The following is a 16,460-nucleotide window of genomic DNA, read 5'->3' as shown; positions in this document are numbered from 1 at the left end:
GAACAATGCTAAATCATATGTGGTTGCTTGCATATTAAAGCCCTATGGAGTCACAGAGCACTCAAAGCTCAAACTAACACTGGGAATTGTAATTATATACATTTCTTGTGTAAAGACTTGATGGTTGGTTTGAATTACGAGCTGTGTGGCTTCGGGGGGATTACTTAATATCTTTAGGCTCTGGTTTCCTTAAATGTAAAGTGGGAATAATAGTACCTACTTCTCTGGATGGTTGCCAAGATTGAAGAAGACAATGTATTAAAAATTTTTTTAAATTGATTCTTAATTGGAGGATGATTGCTTTACAAAGTTGTGTTGGTTTCTGCCGTACAGCAACACGAGTCAGCCATAAGCATGTACATATCTCTTCCCTCGTGAGCTTCCCTGCCCCATCCCACTGCTCTAGGTCGTCACAGAATGTCACAGGGCTCCCTGGGTTGTATTGCAGCTTCCCACTAGTGATCTTTTTTACACATGGTAGTTATATATGTCAATGGTACTCTCTCAATTCATCCCATCTTCTCCTTTGCCTGAGACAATACATTTATTAAGTCCCCAGCACATGTAATAGGCACTCAGGAAATGTTAGTTTCTCCTTGACTAACTTCTTTCATTGGCTGTGTAGGAAAGCACTGTGAACAGACTCTAGAAGTCAATCACTTCCAAGTGCTTTTGGAAAATAATGAGTAGAGAGTCTTAAAATTCACTGTCATTATTGTTGGTTGGGGCCCGTTGTTTCCACCCCACTCCCCCGAAGAATATCATGTTAAAACTTCCTGGAGAGTATTTAATAGGCAACAATTTGCTCTGAAACTTTTTTTTCAGAAAGATACCTAATGATTAAATCAAACCAAGCAGAAGTTTTCTGTATGTGATTCAAGAATGCTGTTCATCCTTTCAGCACTGCAAGTGCGTTACCTGTTGTGAAAGGAGGAAGTGTGCTCCGTTAAGCTTGAAAGCAATGTTACCAGAAAAGGATTAGCAAATCACAAGGCAGAATCCTTAGCAGTAAGGCCCCTACTGAACTGTGACTGAGGCACAAGCCAAGGAATATGTTTAATGTGTGCTGCCCCATTAGCTCCTGGAATCTTAGTATACAACCCACACCACTGAATCAGACCCAGAGGAGGGAAACAACAGGAGCATCATGGCTCTGCTATGCAGACATAGCACTATCGTTTCCAGAAATTAGTTTTTATTTTATTAAAGTAATATTGGAGAAGACTCTTGAGAGTCCCTTGGACTGCAAGGAAATCCAACCAGTCCATCCTAAAGAAGATCAGTCCTGGGTGTTCTTTGGAAGGACTGATGTTGAAGCTGAAACTCCAATACTTTGGCCACCTGATGTGAAGAGCTGACTCATTGGAAAAGACCCTGGTGCTGGGAAAGATTGAGGGCAGGAGGAGAAGGGGACGACGGAGGATGAGATGGTTGGATGGCATCACTGACTCGATGGACATGGGTTTGGGTGGACTCCGGGAGTTGGTCATGGACAGGGAGGCCTGGTGTGCTGTGGTACATGGGGTCGCAAAGAGTCAGACACGACTGAGTGACTGAACTGAACTGAACTGAATATATTGCACACCAAGTTCAAAAGTCTAATGTTATTAAAGTGATTATAGTAACTAACAGGGGTTTCTTTTTCTTTTCTTTTTGATGTGGACCATTTTTCAAAGTCTTTATTGAATTCGTTACAATATTGCTTCTGTTTTATGTTTTTTTTTGGCTGTGAGGCATGTGGGATCTTAGTTCCTTGACCAGGGATCAGACCTGCACCCCATGCCTTAGAAAACAAAGTCTTAACAACTGGACCACTGGGGAAGTCCCCACATGGACTTCTTACCTTATTTCTTCTCTTAGTTCTCTTCCCCAACCACTTTCAACAATTTTGGCTTTTTATTCGTGGCACATGCACATCTCTGTATTTCCAAATAATATGTGTATTATTCTCTTTTGCTTAATCCATATTTGACCTCTATTAATTTCCTATTATGATATTTGAGGATTTTGTTCTCTTAGAGCATCATGCCTTCTGCTTCTCTTCTCACAGATCCCAGTAGGGTCATATTACAGCTTTTGTTTAATTGACTATTCCATTTTGATATTATTGTGCCTTTGTAGATATTGTTCAGGCTAAGCATTATAATACACAGATCATTACATTTGCTTTCCAACTTTTTGTCTTTTTCTAAAGTTAATAATGACCTCTCCTTGTCCACTCTCCCTCCACCTCAGTCCTTTCAATCTGCTTGTTTTGGGTCCTATTTTTAATATTTTCTGCACCTTCCAATGGTTTCTTGGTATACTTTTCTACAAGTGCTGTCATATCAATACATATATATGTTCCATTTTGTTTTTCCTAAAAACATCCCTCCTGGACACCTCCTCCTGCTTCTGTAGGGACTGACCTGTCTCTGGGCTGTTGGGGGTGAGGTGGTGTCACAGCAGCCCAGAGAGAGGGGGTTTGAGAAGAAGGGAGTGGTCAACTGTGCCTGCAAATGAGAAACCAAGCAAGCAGAGACCCGAAGTCTCAGTGCGGCTGGTGGGGCTCCAGGGAGAGCACCTGTGGGGAGCACAAGCGCTGAGGCTGGGCCTCTAGGCGTGACGCTGTGTCAGAGCACCTCCACACCTGTTCCCATGCCATCTGGCCTCAGGGATAACCCATGAGGTTGCTGGGTCAGAGAGACAAACAGACACTAATTTTTAAGTTTCAAAGGGGAGAAAACTGAGGCTCAGAAATGTTGGAAGCCTTGATCTGCGACTGAGCCGGGTCTTGTGGCTCTAAATCCAGTGGTCCATGAAAAGATGCTCAACATCACTCATTATCAGAGAAATGCAAATCAAAACCACAATGAGGTACCATCTCACGCCAGTCAGAATGGCTGCGATCCAAAAGTCTACAAACAATAAATGCTGGAGAGGGTGTGGACAAAAGGGAACCCTCTTACACTGTTGGTGGGAATGCAAACTAGTACAGCCACTATGGGGAACAGTGTGGAGATTCCTTAAAAAACTGGAAATAGAACTGCCATATGACCCAGCAATCTCACTGCTGGGCATACATACCAAGGAAACCAGAATTGAAAGAGACACGTGTACCCCAATGTTCATCACAGCACGGTTTACAATAGCCAGGACGTGGAAGAAACCTAGATGTCCATCGGCAGACGAATGGATAAGAAAGCTGTGGTACATATACACAATGGAATGTTACTCAGCCATTAAAAAGAATGCATTTGAATCAGTTCTAATGAGGTGGATGAAACTGGAGCCTATTATACAGAGTGAAGTAAGTCAGAAAGAAAAACACCAATACAGTATATTAACGCGTATATATGGAATTTAGAAAGATGGTAATGATGACCCTATTTGTGAGACAGCAAAAGAGAAATAGATGTAAAGAACAGACTTTTGGACTCTGTGGGAGAAGGCAAAGGTGGGATGATTTGAGAGAATAGCATTGAAACATGTATATTATCATATGTGAAATAGATCGCCAGTCCAGGTTTGATGCATGAGACAGGGTGCTCAGGGCTGGTGCACTGGGATGACCCTGAGGGATGGGATGGGGCGGGAGGTGAGAGGGGGGTTCAGAATGGGGAACACATGTACACCCATGGCTGATTCATGCCAATGTATGGCAAAAACCACTACAAAACTGTAAAGTAACTAGCCTCCAATTAAAATAAATTAATGAAAAAAAAAATAAATGCAGTGCTATTGTAGGGCTCCCATGAAACCTTTCCACCATATCACAGCACAGGCAGGTGTGGCTTGGTTTTAAAAACTCATTGGGCAGTAAATTGCTAAAATTTCTGTAACTCTCTAATTTTCTAGGCAACAGTGAGTGATGATGTCTCACAGCTGTGAAGGATACTAATGGTGTAAGCCTTCTCATAAAAGTCTCCTCCAGCTGTTGAGTTTTTAGACAAACATTTGTCCTACTCTGTGCCCCCAATACTATACTGAGGGCTGTATGCAGATTATCTTAAGCCTCACAGTTACTCCATGGAATCAGTAACAATACAAGTTCATGATAATGACAAGGAAACTGAGGTTTAAGAAGTAGAGTAACTTCCCCTCAATTACACTATCAGAAAGTGTTAAGGGCTAGGATTGAAACAAGGGGGTTGTAACCTGTAATTGACTTGTGTAACAGGCAACTGGGGGCTTCCCAGGTGGCTCAGTGGTAAAGAATTCACCTGCCAATTCAGGAGGTGTGAAAGACACAGGTTCGATCCCTGGGTTGGGGAGGTCCCCTCGAGGAGGGCATGGCAATCTACTCCAGTATTCTTGCCTGGAGAATCTTCATGGATAGAGGAGCCTGGCAGGCTATAGTCTACGGGGTCACAAAGGGTTGGAGAGGACTGAGGATTGAACACACAAAAATACAAAAGGCAATTGAACTAGAGACTTAGATCTTCAGACTCTCCAAACTGAATTATTTTGAGACTTAATCATTCCTTCTGGATAGAAGGAGAAAGAATACAGTGAAGATTAGCTGAGAAATGGATAACTAGTTCCCAGAAAGCTTCAATAACTTAAGGGTTCAGACATTGGATAGAACTCTAAATGGTGGACAAGAGTTAGTGTGCATTTTCAGATTCTTCTGCTCCTGCAATCATCCCCTCCTCCACGAAACTGAAATATTACTGGGCATTTGAGTATTTGTAGAAGGATTATGGTATTAATTTAGAAAATGTTCGAGTGCCTACTGTATGCTCGGCCTAGACCAGATTCCTGCTTTCATGGAGCTTACAGGCCAGACAGTGTCATTTTAGGGATTAAGTTGGTTCTGTGGTTATGGAGGAGAGAAGCCTAAGGGGACCTTACACTATGGCTGTGCAGGGTCTTATTCAGCCTCTGAAAGTCTGAACAACCTTCCCAATGCGACAAAGCTATTTTCCCTTCTTTGTTACTAATTCCCAAGTTTCTTCAGGTATCCAAACACCTTGGAGAGAATGGACTGATTCTCAGTTCAGGTGAAACCCTGATTGCGCTAAACCAGTTCTGCTCTAATGCAGACACTAGAATCACCTGGAGGGCTTGTTGAACACGTAGTGAGGCGTCCTCACATGAGCGACCGTGGTCATGAGAGCACGGTGGCTTCCTCCCGGAGTTGCAGGTCACTTGTACATCTCCCACCAACCTAGGGAGCAGGAGGAAGAGGAGGAAATGAGGGCGCCACTGCCAGGCGGCCCCACTACCCCTGCTCGCCCCCGGGTGCTGCCGGCCCTCGGCGTCCCCATTGGCCTGGCGCCCTGGCTCTCGGTGCTGTTTCTGATGCATGTTTTCAGCAGCATTTTTGGCTGTGATGATCCTGCTGCCCTTCAGACTCAGGTTAAATGGAATATGCGGGTGAGCACCACAAAGTTCATGCTACTGTATGCCTGGTATTACTGACCCAACGTAGCTTTGTGTTTCTTTCGTGACTTTTTGATCCACTGAGTATTTGGAATATGATAGGGAGCCATTATTTTTAGTCGCTTTATTTGCATTGAGCAGGTTATTTTGCTCTGGGCGGACTATTTAATGCTTTTTGGCTGATGGAGTTTGGAAAGTTTGCGTTTGGGACTGGTGAGGAGTCCTTAGCACTTGCTCAGAATACATATGCTGTGAATTGGTTTAAAGGCAGAGAATTAAACTCAGTGTTTGGGCTCCAACTTAGCATGGCTAGAAATGGAAGTACAGTAACCATAAGCCTCATGGCATGGCCGTATTCTAAGGTTGAAGCTTTGTTGGGTTCTGTTGGTCACACAACACTTGAAGTCACACTTATGACTGGGGGTATAACATGTATTTTTTCATTAGTTTGTGCCTTGGACTTTGCTTACCTGTATCAGAGAGCAGAAAGAATTCTTCATGAAGAACAAGGGAAAACAGGTGAGGTTATTCAGTGGCCTGATTTTCCTCACCTCTGTGGTGATGCATGTTTATCCACTATGTTTGCTACTGTGTTGCCGTGTTCCCTTTCGTTGAACTTGAGAAAGTTTTTTTTTTACAGAGAAATTTGAATTTTTCTCCCCAAGTAGTGAGGGCTATTAATAATATTGTATATGTATTAGTAATATCAGCTCCCACGTCACCAGTATTTAAGCTCCTGGTGGGTAAAAAAGGCGAAAAAAATCCTGGGTTCTGTGTGCAATGGTGGCCACTCTTTTCTTTTCCATTCTTGTTTTTTTAACTGAAATATAGTTGATTTGTAATGTGTTAATGTCTGCTGCACAGCAAAGCAATTCAGTTACATACACATATATGTATATACATGTATATACTTGTGTGTACATATGTATTCTTTTTTAATGTTCTTTTCATTATGGTTTATCATGGGATAGTGAAGATAGTTCTCTGTGTTATATAGGACCTTGTTGTTTATTGATTTGATATATAGAAGTTTACATCCGTTATACCCAGCCTCCCGGTCCATTGCTCTCCCAACCCCCTCCACCTTGGCAACGGCCAGCCTGTTCTCTATGTCTGTGCTTCGGTTTTGGTTTCATAGATAGGTTCATTTAGGTCATATTTTCGATTCCACATACAAGTGATATCACATATGGTTTTTGTCTTTCTCTTTCTAACTTCATGTAGTATGATAACTCTAGGTTCATTCATGTTGCTACAAATGGTGCTATTTCCTTCTTTTTATGGCTGAGTAGTATTCCATTGTGTACATGTAGCACATCTTCTTTATCCCCTTCTCTGTCAATGGACATTTAAGCTGCTTCCATGTTTTGGCTGTTGCGAACAGTGCTGCAGTGAACACTGGGATGCTTATATCTTCTTGAATTATGGTTTTCTCTCAGTACATGCCCAGAAGTGGGATTACTGGATCATATGGTAGTTCTATATTTAGTTTTTTAAGGAACCTCCATATTGTTTTCCATAATGCTTGTACAAATTTACATTGCTACCAACAATGTAGGAGGGTTCCTTTTTCTCCATACCCTCTCCAGCATTTGTTATTTGTAGACTTTGGATGTCCATTCTGACTGGCGAGAAGGTACCTTATTATAATTTTGATTTGCATTTTTCTAATAATTAGCGATGTTGACCATCATTACATGTGTCTATTGCCCACCTATATTTCTTTTTTGGGGAAATGTCTTATTTAGGGCTTCTGCCCTTTTGATTGGGTTGTTTTTGTTGTTGTTGTTGAGTTGTTTGAGCTGTTTGTATATTTTGGAAATTAAGCCCTTGCTGGTTGCATCATTTGCAAATATTTTCCCCCATTCTGTAGGTTGTGTTTTCATTTTGTTTATGGTTTCCTGTGCTGTGTAGAAGCTTGTAAGTTTGATTAGGTTCCATTTGTTTCTGTTTTTATTTCTATTGCCTTAGGAGACTGACCTAGCCTTCCTAAGGTCAGTCAGTTTATATCATTGGTACAATTTATGTCAGAGAATGTTTTTATGTTCTCTTCTAGGAATTTTATGGTGTCATGTTTTATGTTTAAGTCTTTAAGCTATTTTGAGTTTATTTTTGTATATGATGAGAGGATGTGTTCTAACTTAATTGGTTTACATGTGACTGTCCAACTTTCCCAACACCACTTGCTGAAGAGATTTTTTTTTCCCATTGTGTCTTCTTGCCCTCTCTGTTGAAGAATAATTGACTGTAGGTGTGTGGGTTTGTTTTTGGTCTCTCTGTTCTGTTCCATTGATCCATATGTCTGTTTTTAATGCCAATACCACACTGTTTTGATTACAGTAGCTTTGTACTATTGTTGGAAGTCTGGGAGGTTATGCCTTCTGCTTTGTTCTTTTCCTTAAGGATTGCTTTGGCAATCCTGGGTCTTTTATGGTTCCATATGAATGTTCTAGTTATGTGAAAAATGTCATGGGTAATTTGATAGGGATCACATTGCCTGTAGATTGCTTTGGTTAATATGGCCATTTTAACAGTATTAATTCTTGCAATCCCAAAGCATGGGATAGCTTTCCATTTCTTTGAATCATCTTCAGTTTCCTTTGTTAATGTTTTATAGTTCTCAATCTATAAGTCTTTCACCTCCTTGGTCAGGTTTATTTCCTAAATGTTTTATTTGGGGAGTGCAATTTTAAAAGGTATTTTCTTTATACTCCCTAATAGTTCATTGTTGGTGTAAGAAATACAATTGTTTTCTGTATGTTAATCTTGTGAATATGCCTATTTTAAAGTATAATTCTGAGGACTGTTTTAGCCTGTGTCTTTTGTATTGCTGAATTCTGCTTTGGAATAGGCTCATCAGTGGTGAGGTTTGGAAAATTATACCTGGTACATGCAGGTAATTGTGAGTAAGGACAGTTATGGATGTCTTTGGATTTTGTACTGAGATAATTTTCACAAAGTGTCATATCCTAGGGATATGTCCTTTTCTCTATCTTAAAGCAAAAATCTTTTGAGGGGGTAGAAGGGATGTTTTATGTAGAATAAACAATGGCATTTTAACAGGCATTCTCTTTTGCAATAGTGAACATTTGAAAGATATTTTTATTAAGTCTCATTTTCACAAATAGCAGATTATGCTCTGCTGTTTTTAGTTATAAGAGGTTCCTGAACATGAACCCTTTTGAGCTTCCTTATCTCTCTGTTACTGAGGACCCTAATTCCTTAGGGACAGAATTTTATGGTATAAACTGCATAGTTTTTCTTATAGTCCAATTAATTACAAAAAGTCCTGTAAATTATGATAATTGCATATCTCCAAGGATAAATAAAAACACTGCAAAAGGAATACTTGATGTCTTTAACTTCTGAGTTTTCAAAAATATTAAAACACTGACTTTAACTCTTATTTATGTGGGAAATTATCTCTGTAAGAAAATCTAAGCTGGAATAAAGAAAATTTGCTTAATCAGTTATTGAAAGATTATGGGGGTAGTTTTTTCTCCAGAGTAGGACCTTAAATAACATTTATGTTTTTTGCATTTAAGAAGATGTGGATATGAAATTTCTCTGACAAACTTAAACACTTTTTTAGTCGTACCACCTTTTTACCCTGCACCACCACCATCCTCACTGAAAAGCTCCCATTAAGTTATGGGATCCTTAGTTGCCATATCCAAAGGGGATTCATCACCTTATCATCTTGTAGCAGCATCTGACCCCCATGGCCTCTCCAAACCTGACGTTCTTTCTTTCTCTGCTTTCTTCTTACATTCCTGACTGCCTTTTCTTCTGCCCATGCCTGGCCTTCCTTGCAAAGGTGTCTAACTTTGCCTGCTCCTTAGATTTCATTCTTATCCAAGGACGTATTATATGTGCTATGTCACTTCAATTGTGTCCAACTCTTATGACCCCATGGAATGTAGCCTGCCCGGCTCCTCTGTCCTTGGGATTCTCCAGGCAAGAATACTGGTGTGGTTTTGTTGCCATTTCCTCCTTCAGAGGATCTTCCCAACCCAGGGATCACACTCATATCTCTTATGTCTCCTGCATTGGCAATGGGTTCTTTACTGCTAGTGCCACCTGGGGACCTATTACTGGTCTTTTTTAATTTCAGCTGGTGATACAGTCTGATCAGGTCTTAATCTACCAGCTCATCCCTCTCTCTTGAGCTCCAAAACCATAGGTTCAACCATTTTCTAGACATTTTTACATGGGTGAACCATTGGTACTACAAAGCATTCTGCAAACTGAACCCATGATTTCCCCCTGCTAATAATCCTGCTTTCCTTCCCATATTCTCTTTTCTTCCTAAATATTAACTTAATTATAAAGACCAGAAACAGGGGTGGCACTTGTGACTATTTCCTTTTTAATCCTGGCATCAAATCAGTAAGTCCTGACCTCATCCTAAATCTCTTTCTTATCCTGACTCTTCTCCACATCCCTTCCGCTGGGAGCCAAGTTTGGTTTGTCATTGCCTATAACATCTTCCTGATGTTACAGCTTCTGAGTCTCTAATCTTACATCCTCTGTACTGTCCTCGACATGTCACTGGACTGTACTTGACTCACAAGGTTCCTTATTCCCTGGCACAGACCTGCTTGTTTCATCTCATTCCCCCTCCTCTCCCCTCACATTTCATGTTCTGGTTAAACCCAGTTCTAAGTTCTCTAAACTTTCTGTGCTCTCATGTATTACTGTTTATGGATGGCACCCATGTACTCTGCCTGGGGAAGCCAGGGAAAATCTCAGCAGAGAGTAAACATTGAGTTGAGACTTGCAGGATGGCCAGGAGTGTGCCCGACCAGCATGTAGTTGGTATTCACCATTCTTGATCCCACAGAGTTTGTACTTTGGTGGGGGACAGATGGATACACAACTGAAGTACTTTGTGATAACCGCTGGTTTAGAAGTGTGTACAAACAGCAGTAAAAGGCAGGGAAGGAGGTCCTAGAGTATGATAATATCATTTCAACTCAGGAAAAAAATGACCCCAGCTTATCTGCATTTATGAAGCATCTATTGAAGTAAGGGCTTCCCAGGTGGCACTAGTGGTAAAGAATCCATCTGCCAGTGCAGGGGATGTGGGTTTCATCCCTAGGTCAGGAAGATCCCCTGGAGGAGGGCACAGCAACCCACTCCAGTGTTCTTGCCTGCAGAATCCCATGGATAGAGGAGCCTGGCGGGTTACAGTCTATAGGGTCGAAAAGAATCAGGCATAACTGAAGCGACTTAGCACACACATACATAATGAGGTAAACCCCTCCAAGCACGAGGTCTAACATGGTGCTTGTGGAGGCAAAATACATCGAAGTGGAACAACAAAATGCACTAGGACCTTGCGAAATGAACCTGAAGACAAAGCGTCTTTCTGAACCATACTCGTGAAACCTTCTTATTTTATTACATCAAAATGAACTTCATTTGCACTCTCCTCCTCCTCATCCCCTCGGGTGAATGCTGGCACTCTAGAGCAGGGATCCCCAACCTCTGAGATCTAATACTTGATGTTCTGAGATGGAGCTGATATAAAAACAGAAACAGAGTACACAATAAATGTAATCTGCTTGACTCATTCTGAAACCATCCCACCCTCCCCCACCCATGTTGGTGGAAAAATTGTCTCCCACGAAACCAGTACCTGGTGCCAAAAAGGTTGGGGACTGCTGCTCTAGAGAACTTTGACTCGGGCCTCTCCTGCATTTCTCTGTTCTGTGTCCCTGGGCACTCTTATTGAATCCCACAGTTCCAATTATTATCTCTGGTGTCTCGCCCAAGTCCCCATCTCCAGCTTGGGTCTGTGCACGCAATTGCTCATGAAATATCTGCCTGGAAATTTCATAGGTATCTCTCTGGAGCTCACCATCTTCCTTACTTTTTGCACCCCTCCTCAAGAAACCCCCGGCTCTCCTTGTGTTCATTTCAAGAAATATTATCCAGTTGTCAAATTAAGCAATGCGGGAGTCGTCCTTGATCCTTTCATTTTTTATGTATATAATTTTTATTTATTTCTGGGTGGGCGAGGTCGTCGTTGCTCTGCGGGCTTTTCTGTGGTAGGACAGGGGCCCCTCTCTAGTTGTGGTGGGTGGGCTTCTCACTGCCCGGCTCCTCGTGTTGCAGAGCACAGGCTCTAGGGCACGTGGGCTCAGTAGCTGCGCTCCTGGGCTCTAGAGCACAGGCTTAGTTGCTGTGCAGCACGTGGGATCTTCCCAGATCAGGGATCAAACCCGTCTCCTGCACTGGCAGACTGATTCTTTACCTCTGAGCCACCAAGGGAGCCCCATTCTTGGTTCTTTAATCCAATCTATAACCAAACTTTTACAACTCTGACTCCTAAATTAACTCAGTTCTATTTATCTCTGCTTTGCTACCACTTCATCCAGGCTATATCACCTTAGTCCTCTAAATGACAACATCTGAGTGACTCCCTGTGTCTAGCCTCTCTACATTCATCTGCCCACATATTCTCTGATGGATCCAAAGTCAAGTAAGTGATCTTTTAAAAATGTAAGCCCAATTGTGTCATTTGTTTCTTAAAACCCATTAACACTAAATGCAATGTGGTGACCTAGATTACATCCTGGAACAGAAAAAGGACATTAGTGGAAAACTCATAAAACCTGAATAAAGCCTGGAGTTCAGTTAATAGTAATGTACTAATGTTGGTTTCTTAGTTTACTGTGGTTATGTAAGATGTTAACATTAGAGGAGTGGGTGAAGAGGGCACAGGGACCCTCTGCAGTAGCCTTGCAACTCTTCTGTAAATATAAGACTACTCCAAAACTAAAAAAACAAAAACAAAACCAAAAAACAGTAGCACCAGACTTGTTTATGTTAGAGTCTAAAATCCTTTACATGACCAGTTTTCTCTGCCCAGCCAAACTAAACCTATTATTTAATTCTTCCAAGTGACATAAAGGCTTCCTGGGTAGTTCAGCTGGTAAAGAATCCGCTTGCAACGCAAGAGACCCTGGTTTGATTCCTGGGTCGGAAGTTCCCCTGGAAAGGGATAGGCTACCCACTCCAGTGTTCTTGGGCTTCCCAGGTGGCTCAGTGGTAAAGAATCTGCCTGTAATGCGGGAGACCTACGTTCGATGCCCGGGGAGGGGAAATCCCCTGGAGGAGAGCATAGCAACGTACTCCAGTATTCTTGCCTGGAGAATCCTCATGGACAGAGGAGCCTGGTGGGCTACAGTTCACGTGGTCACAAAGAGTCAGACACGACAGCGACTAAGCACAGCAAGTGACGTAAACATTTTCATTGCCAGTATTCAGTGTCTGGCCTGTTAATAAGTGCTTGATAAGTATTTGTTGAAAATTAATGAATATCAAATCAAAAGATTGACTATGGATTTGGGGATTGGTAGATCTTGGGAACTTGTAAGCTACCTGAATTGGGTTTTCAGTTGCAGGCAGGATGGCCCAGGTAGCACTCCTGTGTACAATGTTACTTTCCTCAACTCCTCAAATCTCTTTTCTCTTGTTCCTTCCAGGCTGCTGTTCTCGAAATCCTGCACCAGTTCCCTTCCAAGCTTGGAGACCAGGTGCCCATTTTTGTTAATGGGAGAAAGGAAAAGGTCTTCCTCTACCCACCCTGTCCCTGCCCCACCTCTTATAACCCACCTGTGGACAGTTTAACAGTGGGTTCTGGAAACAACACTGCCTCCTTTCAGGTCTAAGTACTAGAGTTATTCCAAGGGCAGGAATTTCAAGCCAGGTAAGAGGAGCCACGTCAGGCTGCCAGATGGTGGGGAAGATAGGCATGAGTGAGCAGGCTTCAGACTAAAGCAAGGTAGAGGGGATCAAGTGTTGTAATCACATTCGAGCAAAGGAGTCAAGTGACCCTCTTTACACATTAGAGCCCTGTTATAATAATACCCCTTATGATTACTTGGACTTGGATTTAACCTGGGACAAATCCTTTTCTCTCATGTGTCTTCTTTTCCACCTCATGTTATATCCTTTCCTCGCCTAAGTCATCATTCTTAAAACCCAATCAGAATATTTTTCCCAGTTTTTTAGAGGAGCAAACTCATTCCCAAGGTCATATGCAGCCAATAACAGACAGGTCCTTGGCGGCTCAGATGGTAAAGAACCTGCCTGCAATGTGGAAGACCCAGGTTTGATCCCTGGGTCGGGAAGATCCCCTGGAGAAGGGAATGGCAACCCACTCGTTTTCTTGCCTGGAGAATCCCATGGACAGAGGAGCCTGGTGGACTACAGTCCATGGGGTTGCAAAGAGTTGAACACAACTGAGCAACTAATACTTTACTTTCTGCTACTCAAACATGAGTCTTTCTGACTCCATTTGTTCTGCCCTCCTGCAGGCAGCATAGGGTGATCTGCTCTAAAGACCACGTAACTCAACGAAGGACATAAACACAGTGGGTCTTACAGAAAGGGAAGCTAGAGTATTGGAACCCTAATCGCAGGCAGGCTCCCCAGGAGGAAACTGGAGGGGGAGGTGGGACCAGAGGTGGAGACTCCGTGGGATCTTTCTTTTCTTATTGTGCTTTGGCGATGATAGAAACTTTATTGCCTAAAACCCATGTGGGAGCAGTGTTGTGAATATTCTTTCCCTCTAGCCCTCAACACCAATTTCTTTCATATCTTCCCAAATGATAGACAGAGATTTAATACATTTAATGCTTTTCTTTCCATTTACACTATCATAAATTACAAAGTATTGTTCACTTCACAAAATAAAACCATTTCCAGATAATTTTTTGACAGTATCAAGAAGTACATAAGCTACAACAAACAAACCTGTACAGCTGGGAGGAACGATGCTAACAGGGACCAAGCAGAACCATCCTGACCCCCAAGTGCCATAACTGCACTGATCTCTCCCCTTCAGCTCACTTAACACACAGTAATTCTCTTCTGGTCACTCCAAAACAAGACTGGTGAGTAACAACATGAATCGTCTCAGATAATCAGAGGGAAAGACATTGTAGTTAGGTTTAAGAAAAACAAATTTAGGTTTACAGTTTTTTGACATTTTAAATATTTTACCTATGTTACAAAATATAGAAATCTTGGTGTTGAAAGCTCATGATAAGATAAATAGAACCAATAAGATAGAACTATAGTCATCAAATCATATTAAATTATCCATTAGAGCTACTTTGATCAAGGAGGTACACATATTCATAAAAACCAAACTTATTCATTCTTTAAAAAATAGGCTTGTTTATAAAACAAAAATGAAAAAAATCAACAATGACTCTGCAGGTTTCACTTTTCAGAAATACAGACATATGGTGAAAATGTGACTTGCCATTAACAGATGGATTCAGAGTGCTTGCCTGAAATGAAGAGGAAAAGTGCTTTTTACGTGGCCTAGATATAACCAGTGTTTCCAGATCATTTTATGTAAAATGACCATGTTCTGTGTGTTCTGTGATGTATACACATGATATGGAAGAACTATGACCAATTCTGAAACATACTTTGGGATTTCACAAAATTTCTATGGAAAGAAAATTGTAGATGTGACAGACCATCCTACAATTGCAATAAACATATACTGCACGATAGCAAAATGCCAGTGCTTAACAGCAAAAACTATTAAAAGCAGGGACAGAGGTGGGAGGTGACATTTCACTGCAAAGCACTGATAAGGACAGAGGTATGTCAAGATAATACTGCATTCATGGGAAACTTTTTCAGGGATCACAGCGAGAAGGCAGGACAAGGTATACAGGGTAATAATCAATGCACTGCATTGAGTTCTATTTGCTAAAATAAAGTAACATTCTTGCAGCTAAAATAAAAATACATCTTACAATATAAGTTTCATTTAACATTTAACATATAGAATTGTCTTCTTTTTGTAAGTGGAAAATGTATAACTGTATCAAGTACCTCTATGAATTAAGTTCCCTTTTATTACTGATAAGACAGAAGTTTAAAGGTCTACACTGTTTTTTTTAATAAGTTAAAGAAAGATTTATTAATCACTCTTCCAACAAAACAGACAGACATACGAGGCACGGCAAAGACCCGAGGTGAGGACTTTTTCTCGCCCTCATCCTTGCTGTTCTCCCGTGGAGGGGCCAGTGTCTATGAGACACAGTAGCCAACCTGGCAATCCACTGTGGTCCAGGAAATTCCATCACTTGTTTGGAAAACAAATCAAGTGCAAGAGATGTTTTTATTTCTTTAGCCTTATCAACTTAGATGGGGCTGGGGCCACTCAACTCATTTTCCAGGTGAATTAAAACAAAACATCTTCATTTTCTATTAAGATCTGCACAATCAGCTTTTGGTACCGCATGTCATGGAGGGTGGTGAGGGTGCTGTCCTCAGGAGGTCTCATCAGGGTGGGCCCAAACACGATCCCCAGATTTTCAGCATTCATGAAATTGTCCTTTTCATTCATAGTCACCCTGCAAGACAAACATACACAGAGAGACGTTATACAGAGTCAAGGGTGGATTTGTGTACTGATTATGAACATAGGCCCCTGAGAGCTTCTCTGGTTTCGGAATTTGCAAAAGAAAATTGAGGACGAATTATAGAGAAGTATTTTTTAAAAGGTAATTTTTGGATTTTCTTGAAGAGATCTCTAGTCTTTCCCATTCTATTGTTTCCCTCTATTTCTTTGCATTGATCACTGAGGAAGGCTTTCTTATCTCTCCTTAGCTATTCTTTGGAACTCTGCATTCAGATTCTTATATCTTTCCTTTTCTCCTTTGCCTTTAGCTTCTCGTCTTTTCTAAGCTATTTGTAAGGCCTCCTCATACAACCATTTTGCCTTTTTGCATTTCTTTTTCTTGGGGATGGTCTTGATCACTGCCTCCTGTACAATATCACGAACCTCCATCCATGGTTCTTCAGATACTCTATCATATCTAATCCCTTGAATCTAACAGAAGCAGAAAATATTAAGAAGAGGTGGCAAGCATACACAGAAGAACATACAAAAAAGATCTTCATGACCCAGATAACCACAATGGTGTGATCATTGGACTAGACCCAGACATCCTGGAATGTGAAGTCAAGTGGGCCTTAGGAAGCATCAATATGAACAAAGCTAGTGGAGGTAATGGAATTCCAGTTGAGCTATTTCAAATCCTAAAAGATGATGCTGT

The 16,460-nt window shown here is 41.4% G+C and overlaps 1 protein-coding gene, 1 long non-coding RNA gene and 1 pseudogene across 7 annotated transcripts in view; 2 read left to right on the top strand and 1 right to left on the bottom strand.

The window, feature by feature from the left end:
• The window catches only part of LOC147374152 (uncharacterized), a 127,018-nt gene extending 112,434 nt beyond the window's left edge, over positions 1–14,584 (top strand). The window contains exons 2-3 of one of the 2 annotated variants that reach the window (XR_015162506.1): positions 11,748–11,851; positions 12,858–13,909. This is a non-coding gene — a long non-coding RNA (uncharacterized LOC147374152). Of the gene's footprint in view, positions 1–11,747; positions 11,852–12,857 lie in introns of both variants that reach the window. The other variant, XR_015162507.1, reaches the window with a different exon arrangement.
• LOC147374153 (lysosomal dipeptide transporter MFSD1 pseudogene) lies at positions 4,947–7,406 on the top strand (annotated as a pseudogene). The gene has a single exon (XR_015162503.1). The product of XR_015162503.1 is annotated as a lysosomal dipeptide transporter MFSD1 pseudogene (transcript).
• CHN2 (chimerin 2) overlaps positions 13,984–16,460 on the bottom strand; it is a 338,897-nt gene continuing 336,420 nt past the window's right edge. For all 4 annotated transcript variants that reach the window (XM_086396433.1, XM_086396434.1, XM_086396435.1 and 1 more), the window contains one exon: positions 13,984–15,755. In XM_086396433.1, coding sequence (XP_086252559.1) covers positions 15,584–15,755 — 172 coding nt within the window. In that variant the 3' untranslated portion in view covers positions 13,984–15,583. The remainder of the gene's footprint in view (positions 15,756–16,460) is intronic.

Source organism: Bos grunniens, chromosome 4, assembly GCF_055505025.1.
Source record: "Bos grunniens cultivar Pamir isolate PY7600 chromosome 4, Bosgru_T2T1.0, whole genome shotgun sequence".
Taxonomy (NCBI): Eukaryota; Metazoa; Chordata; class Mammalia; order Artiodactyla; family Bovidae; genus Bos; species Bos grunniens.
Note: the sequence above shows the minus strand (reverse complement) of the source record. Positions and strands in the feature narration are given on the sequence as shown.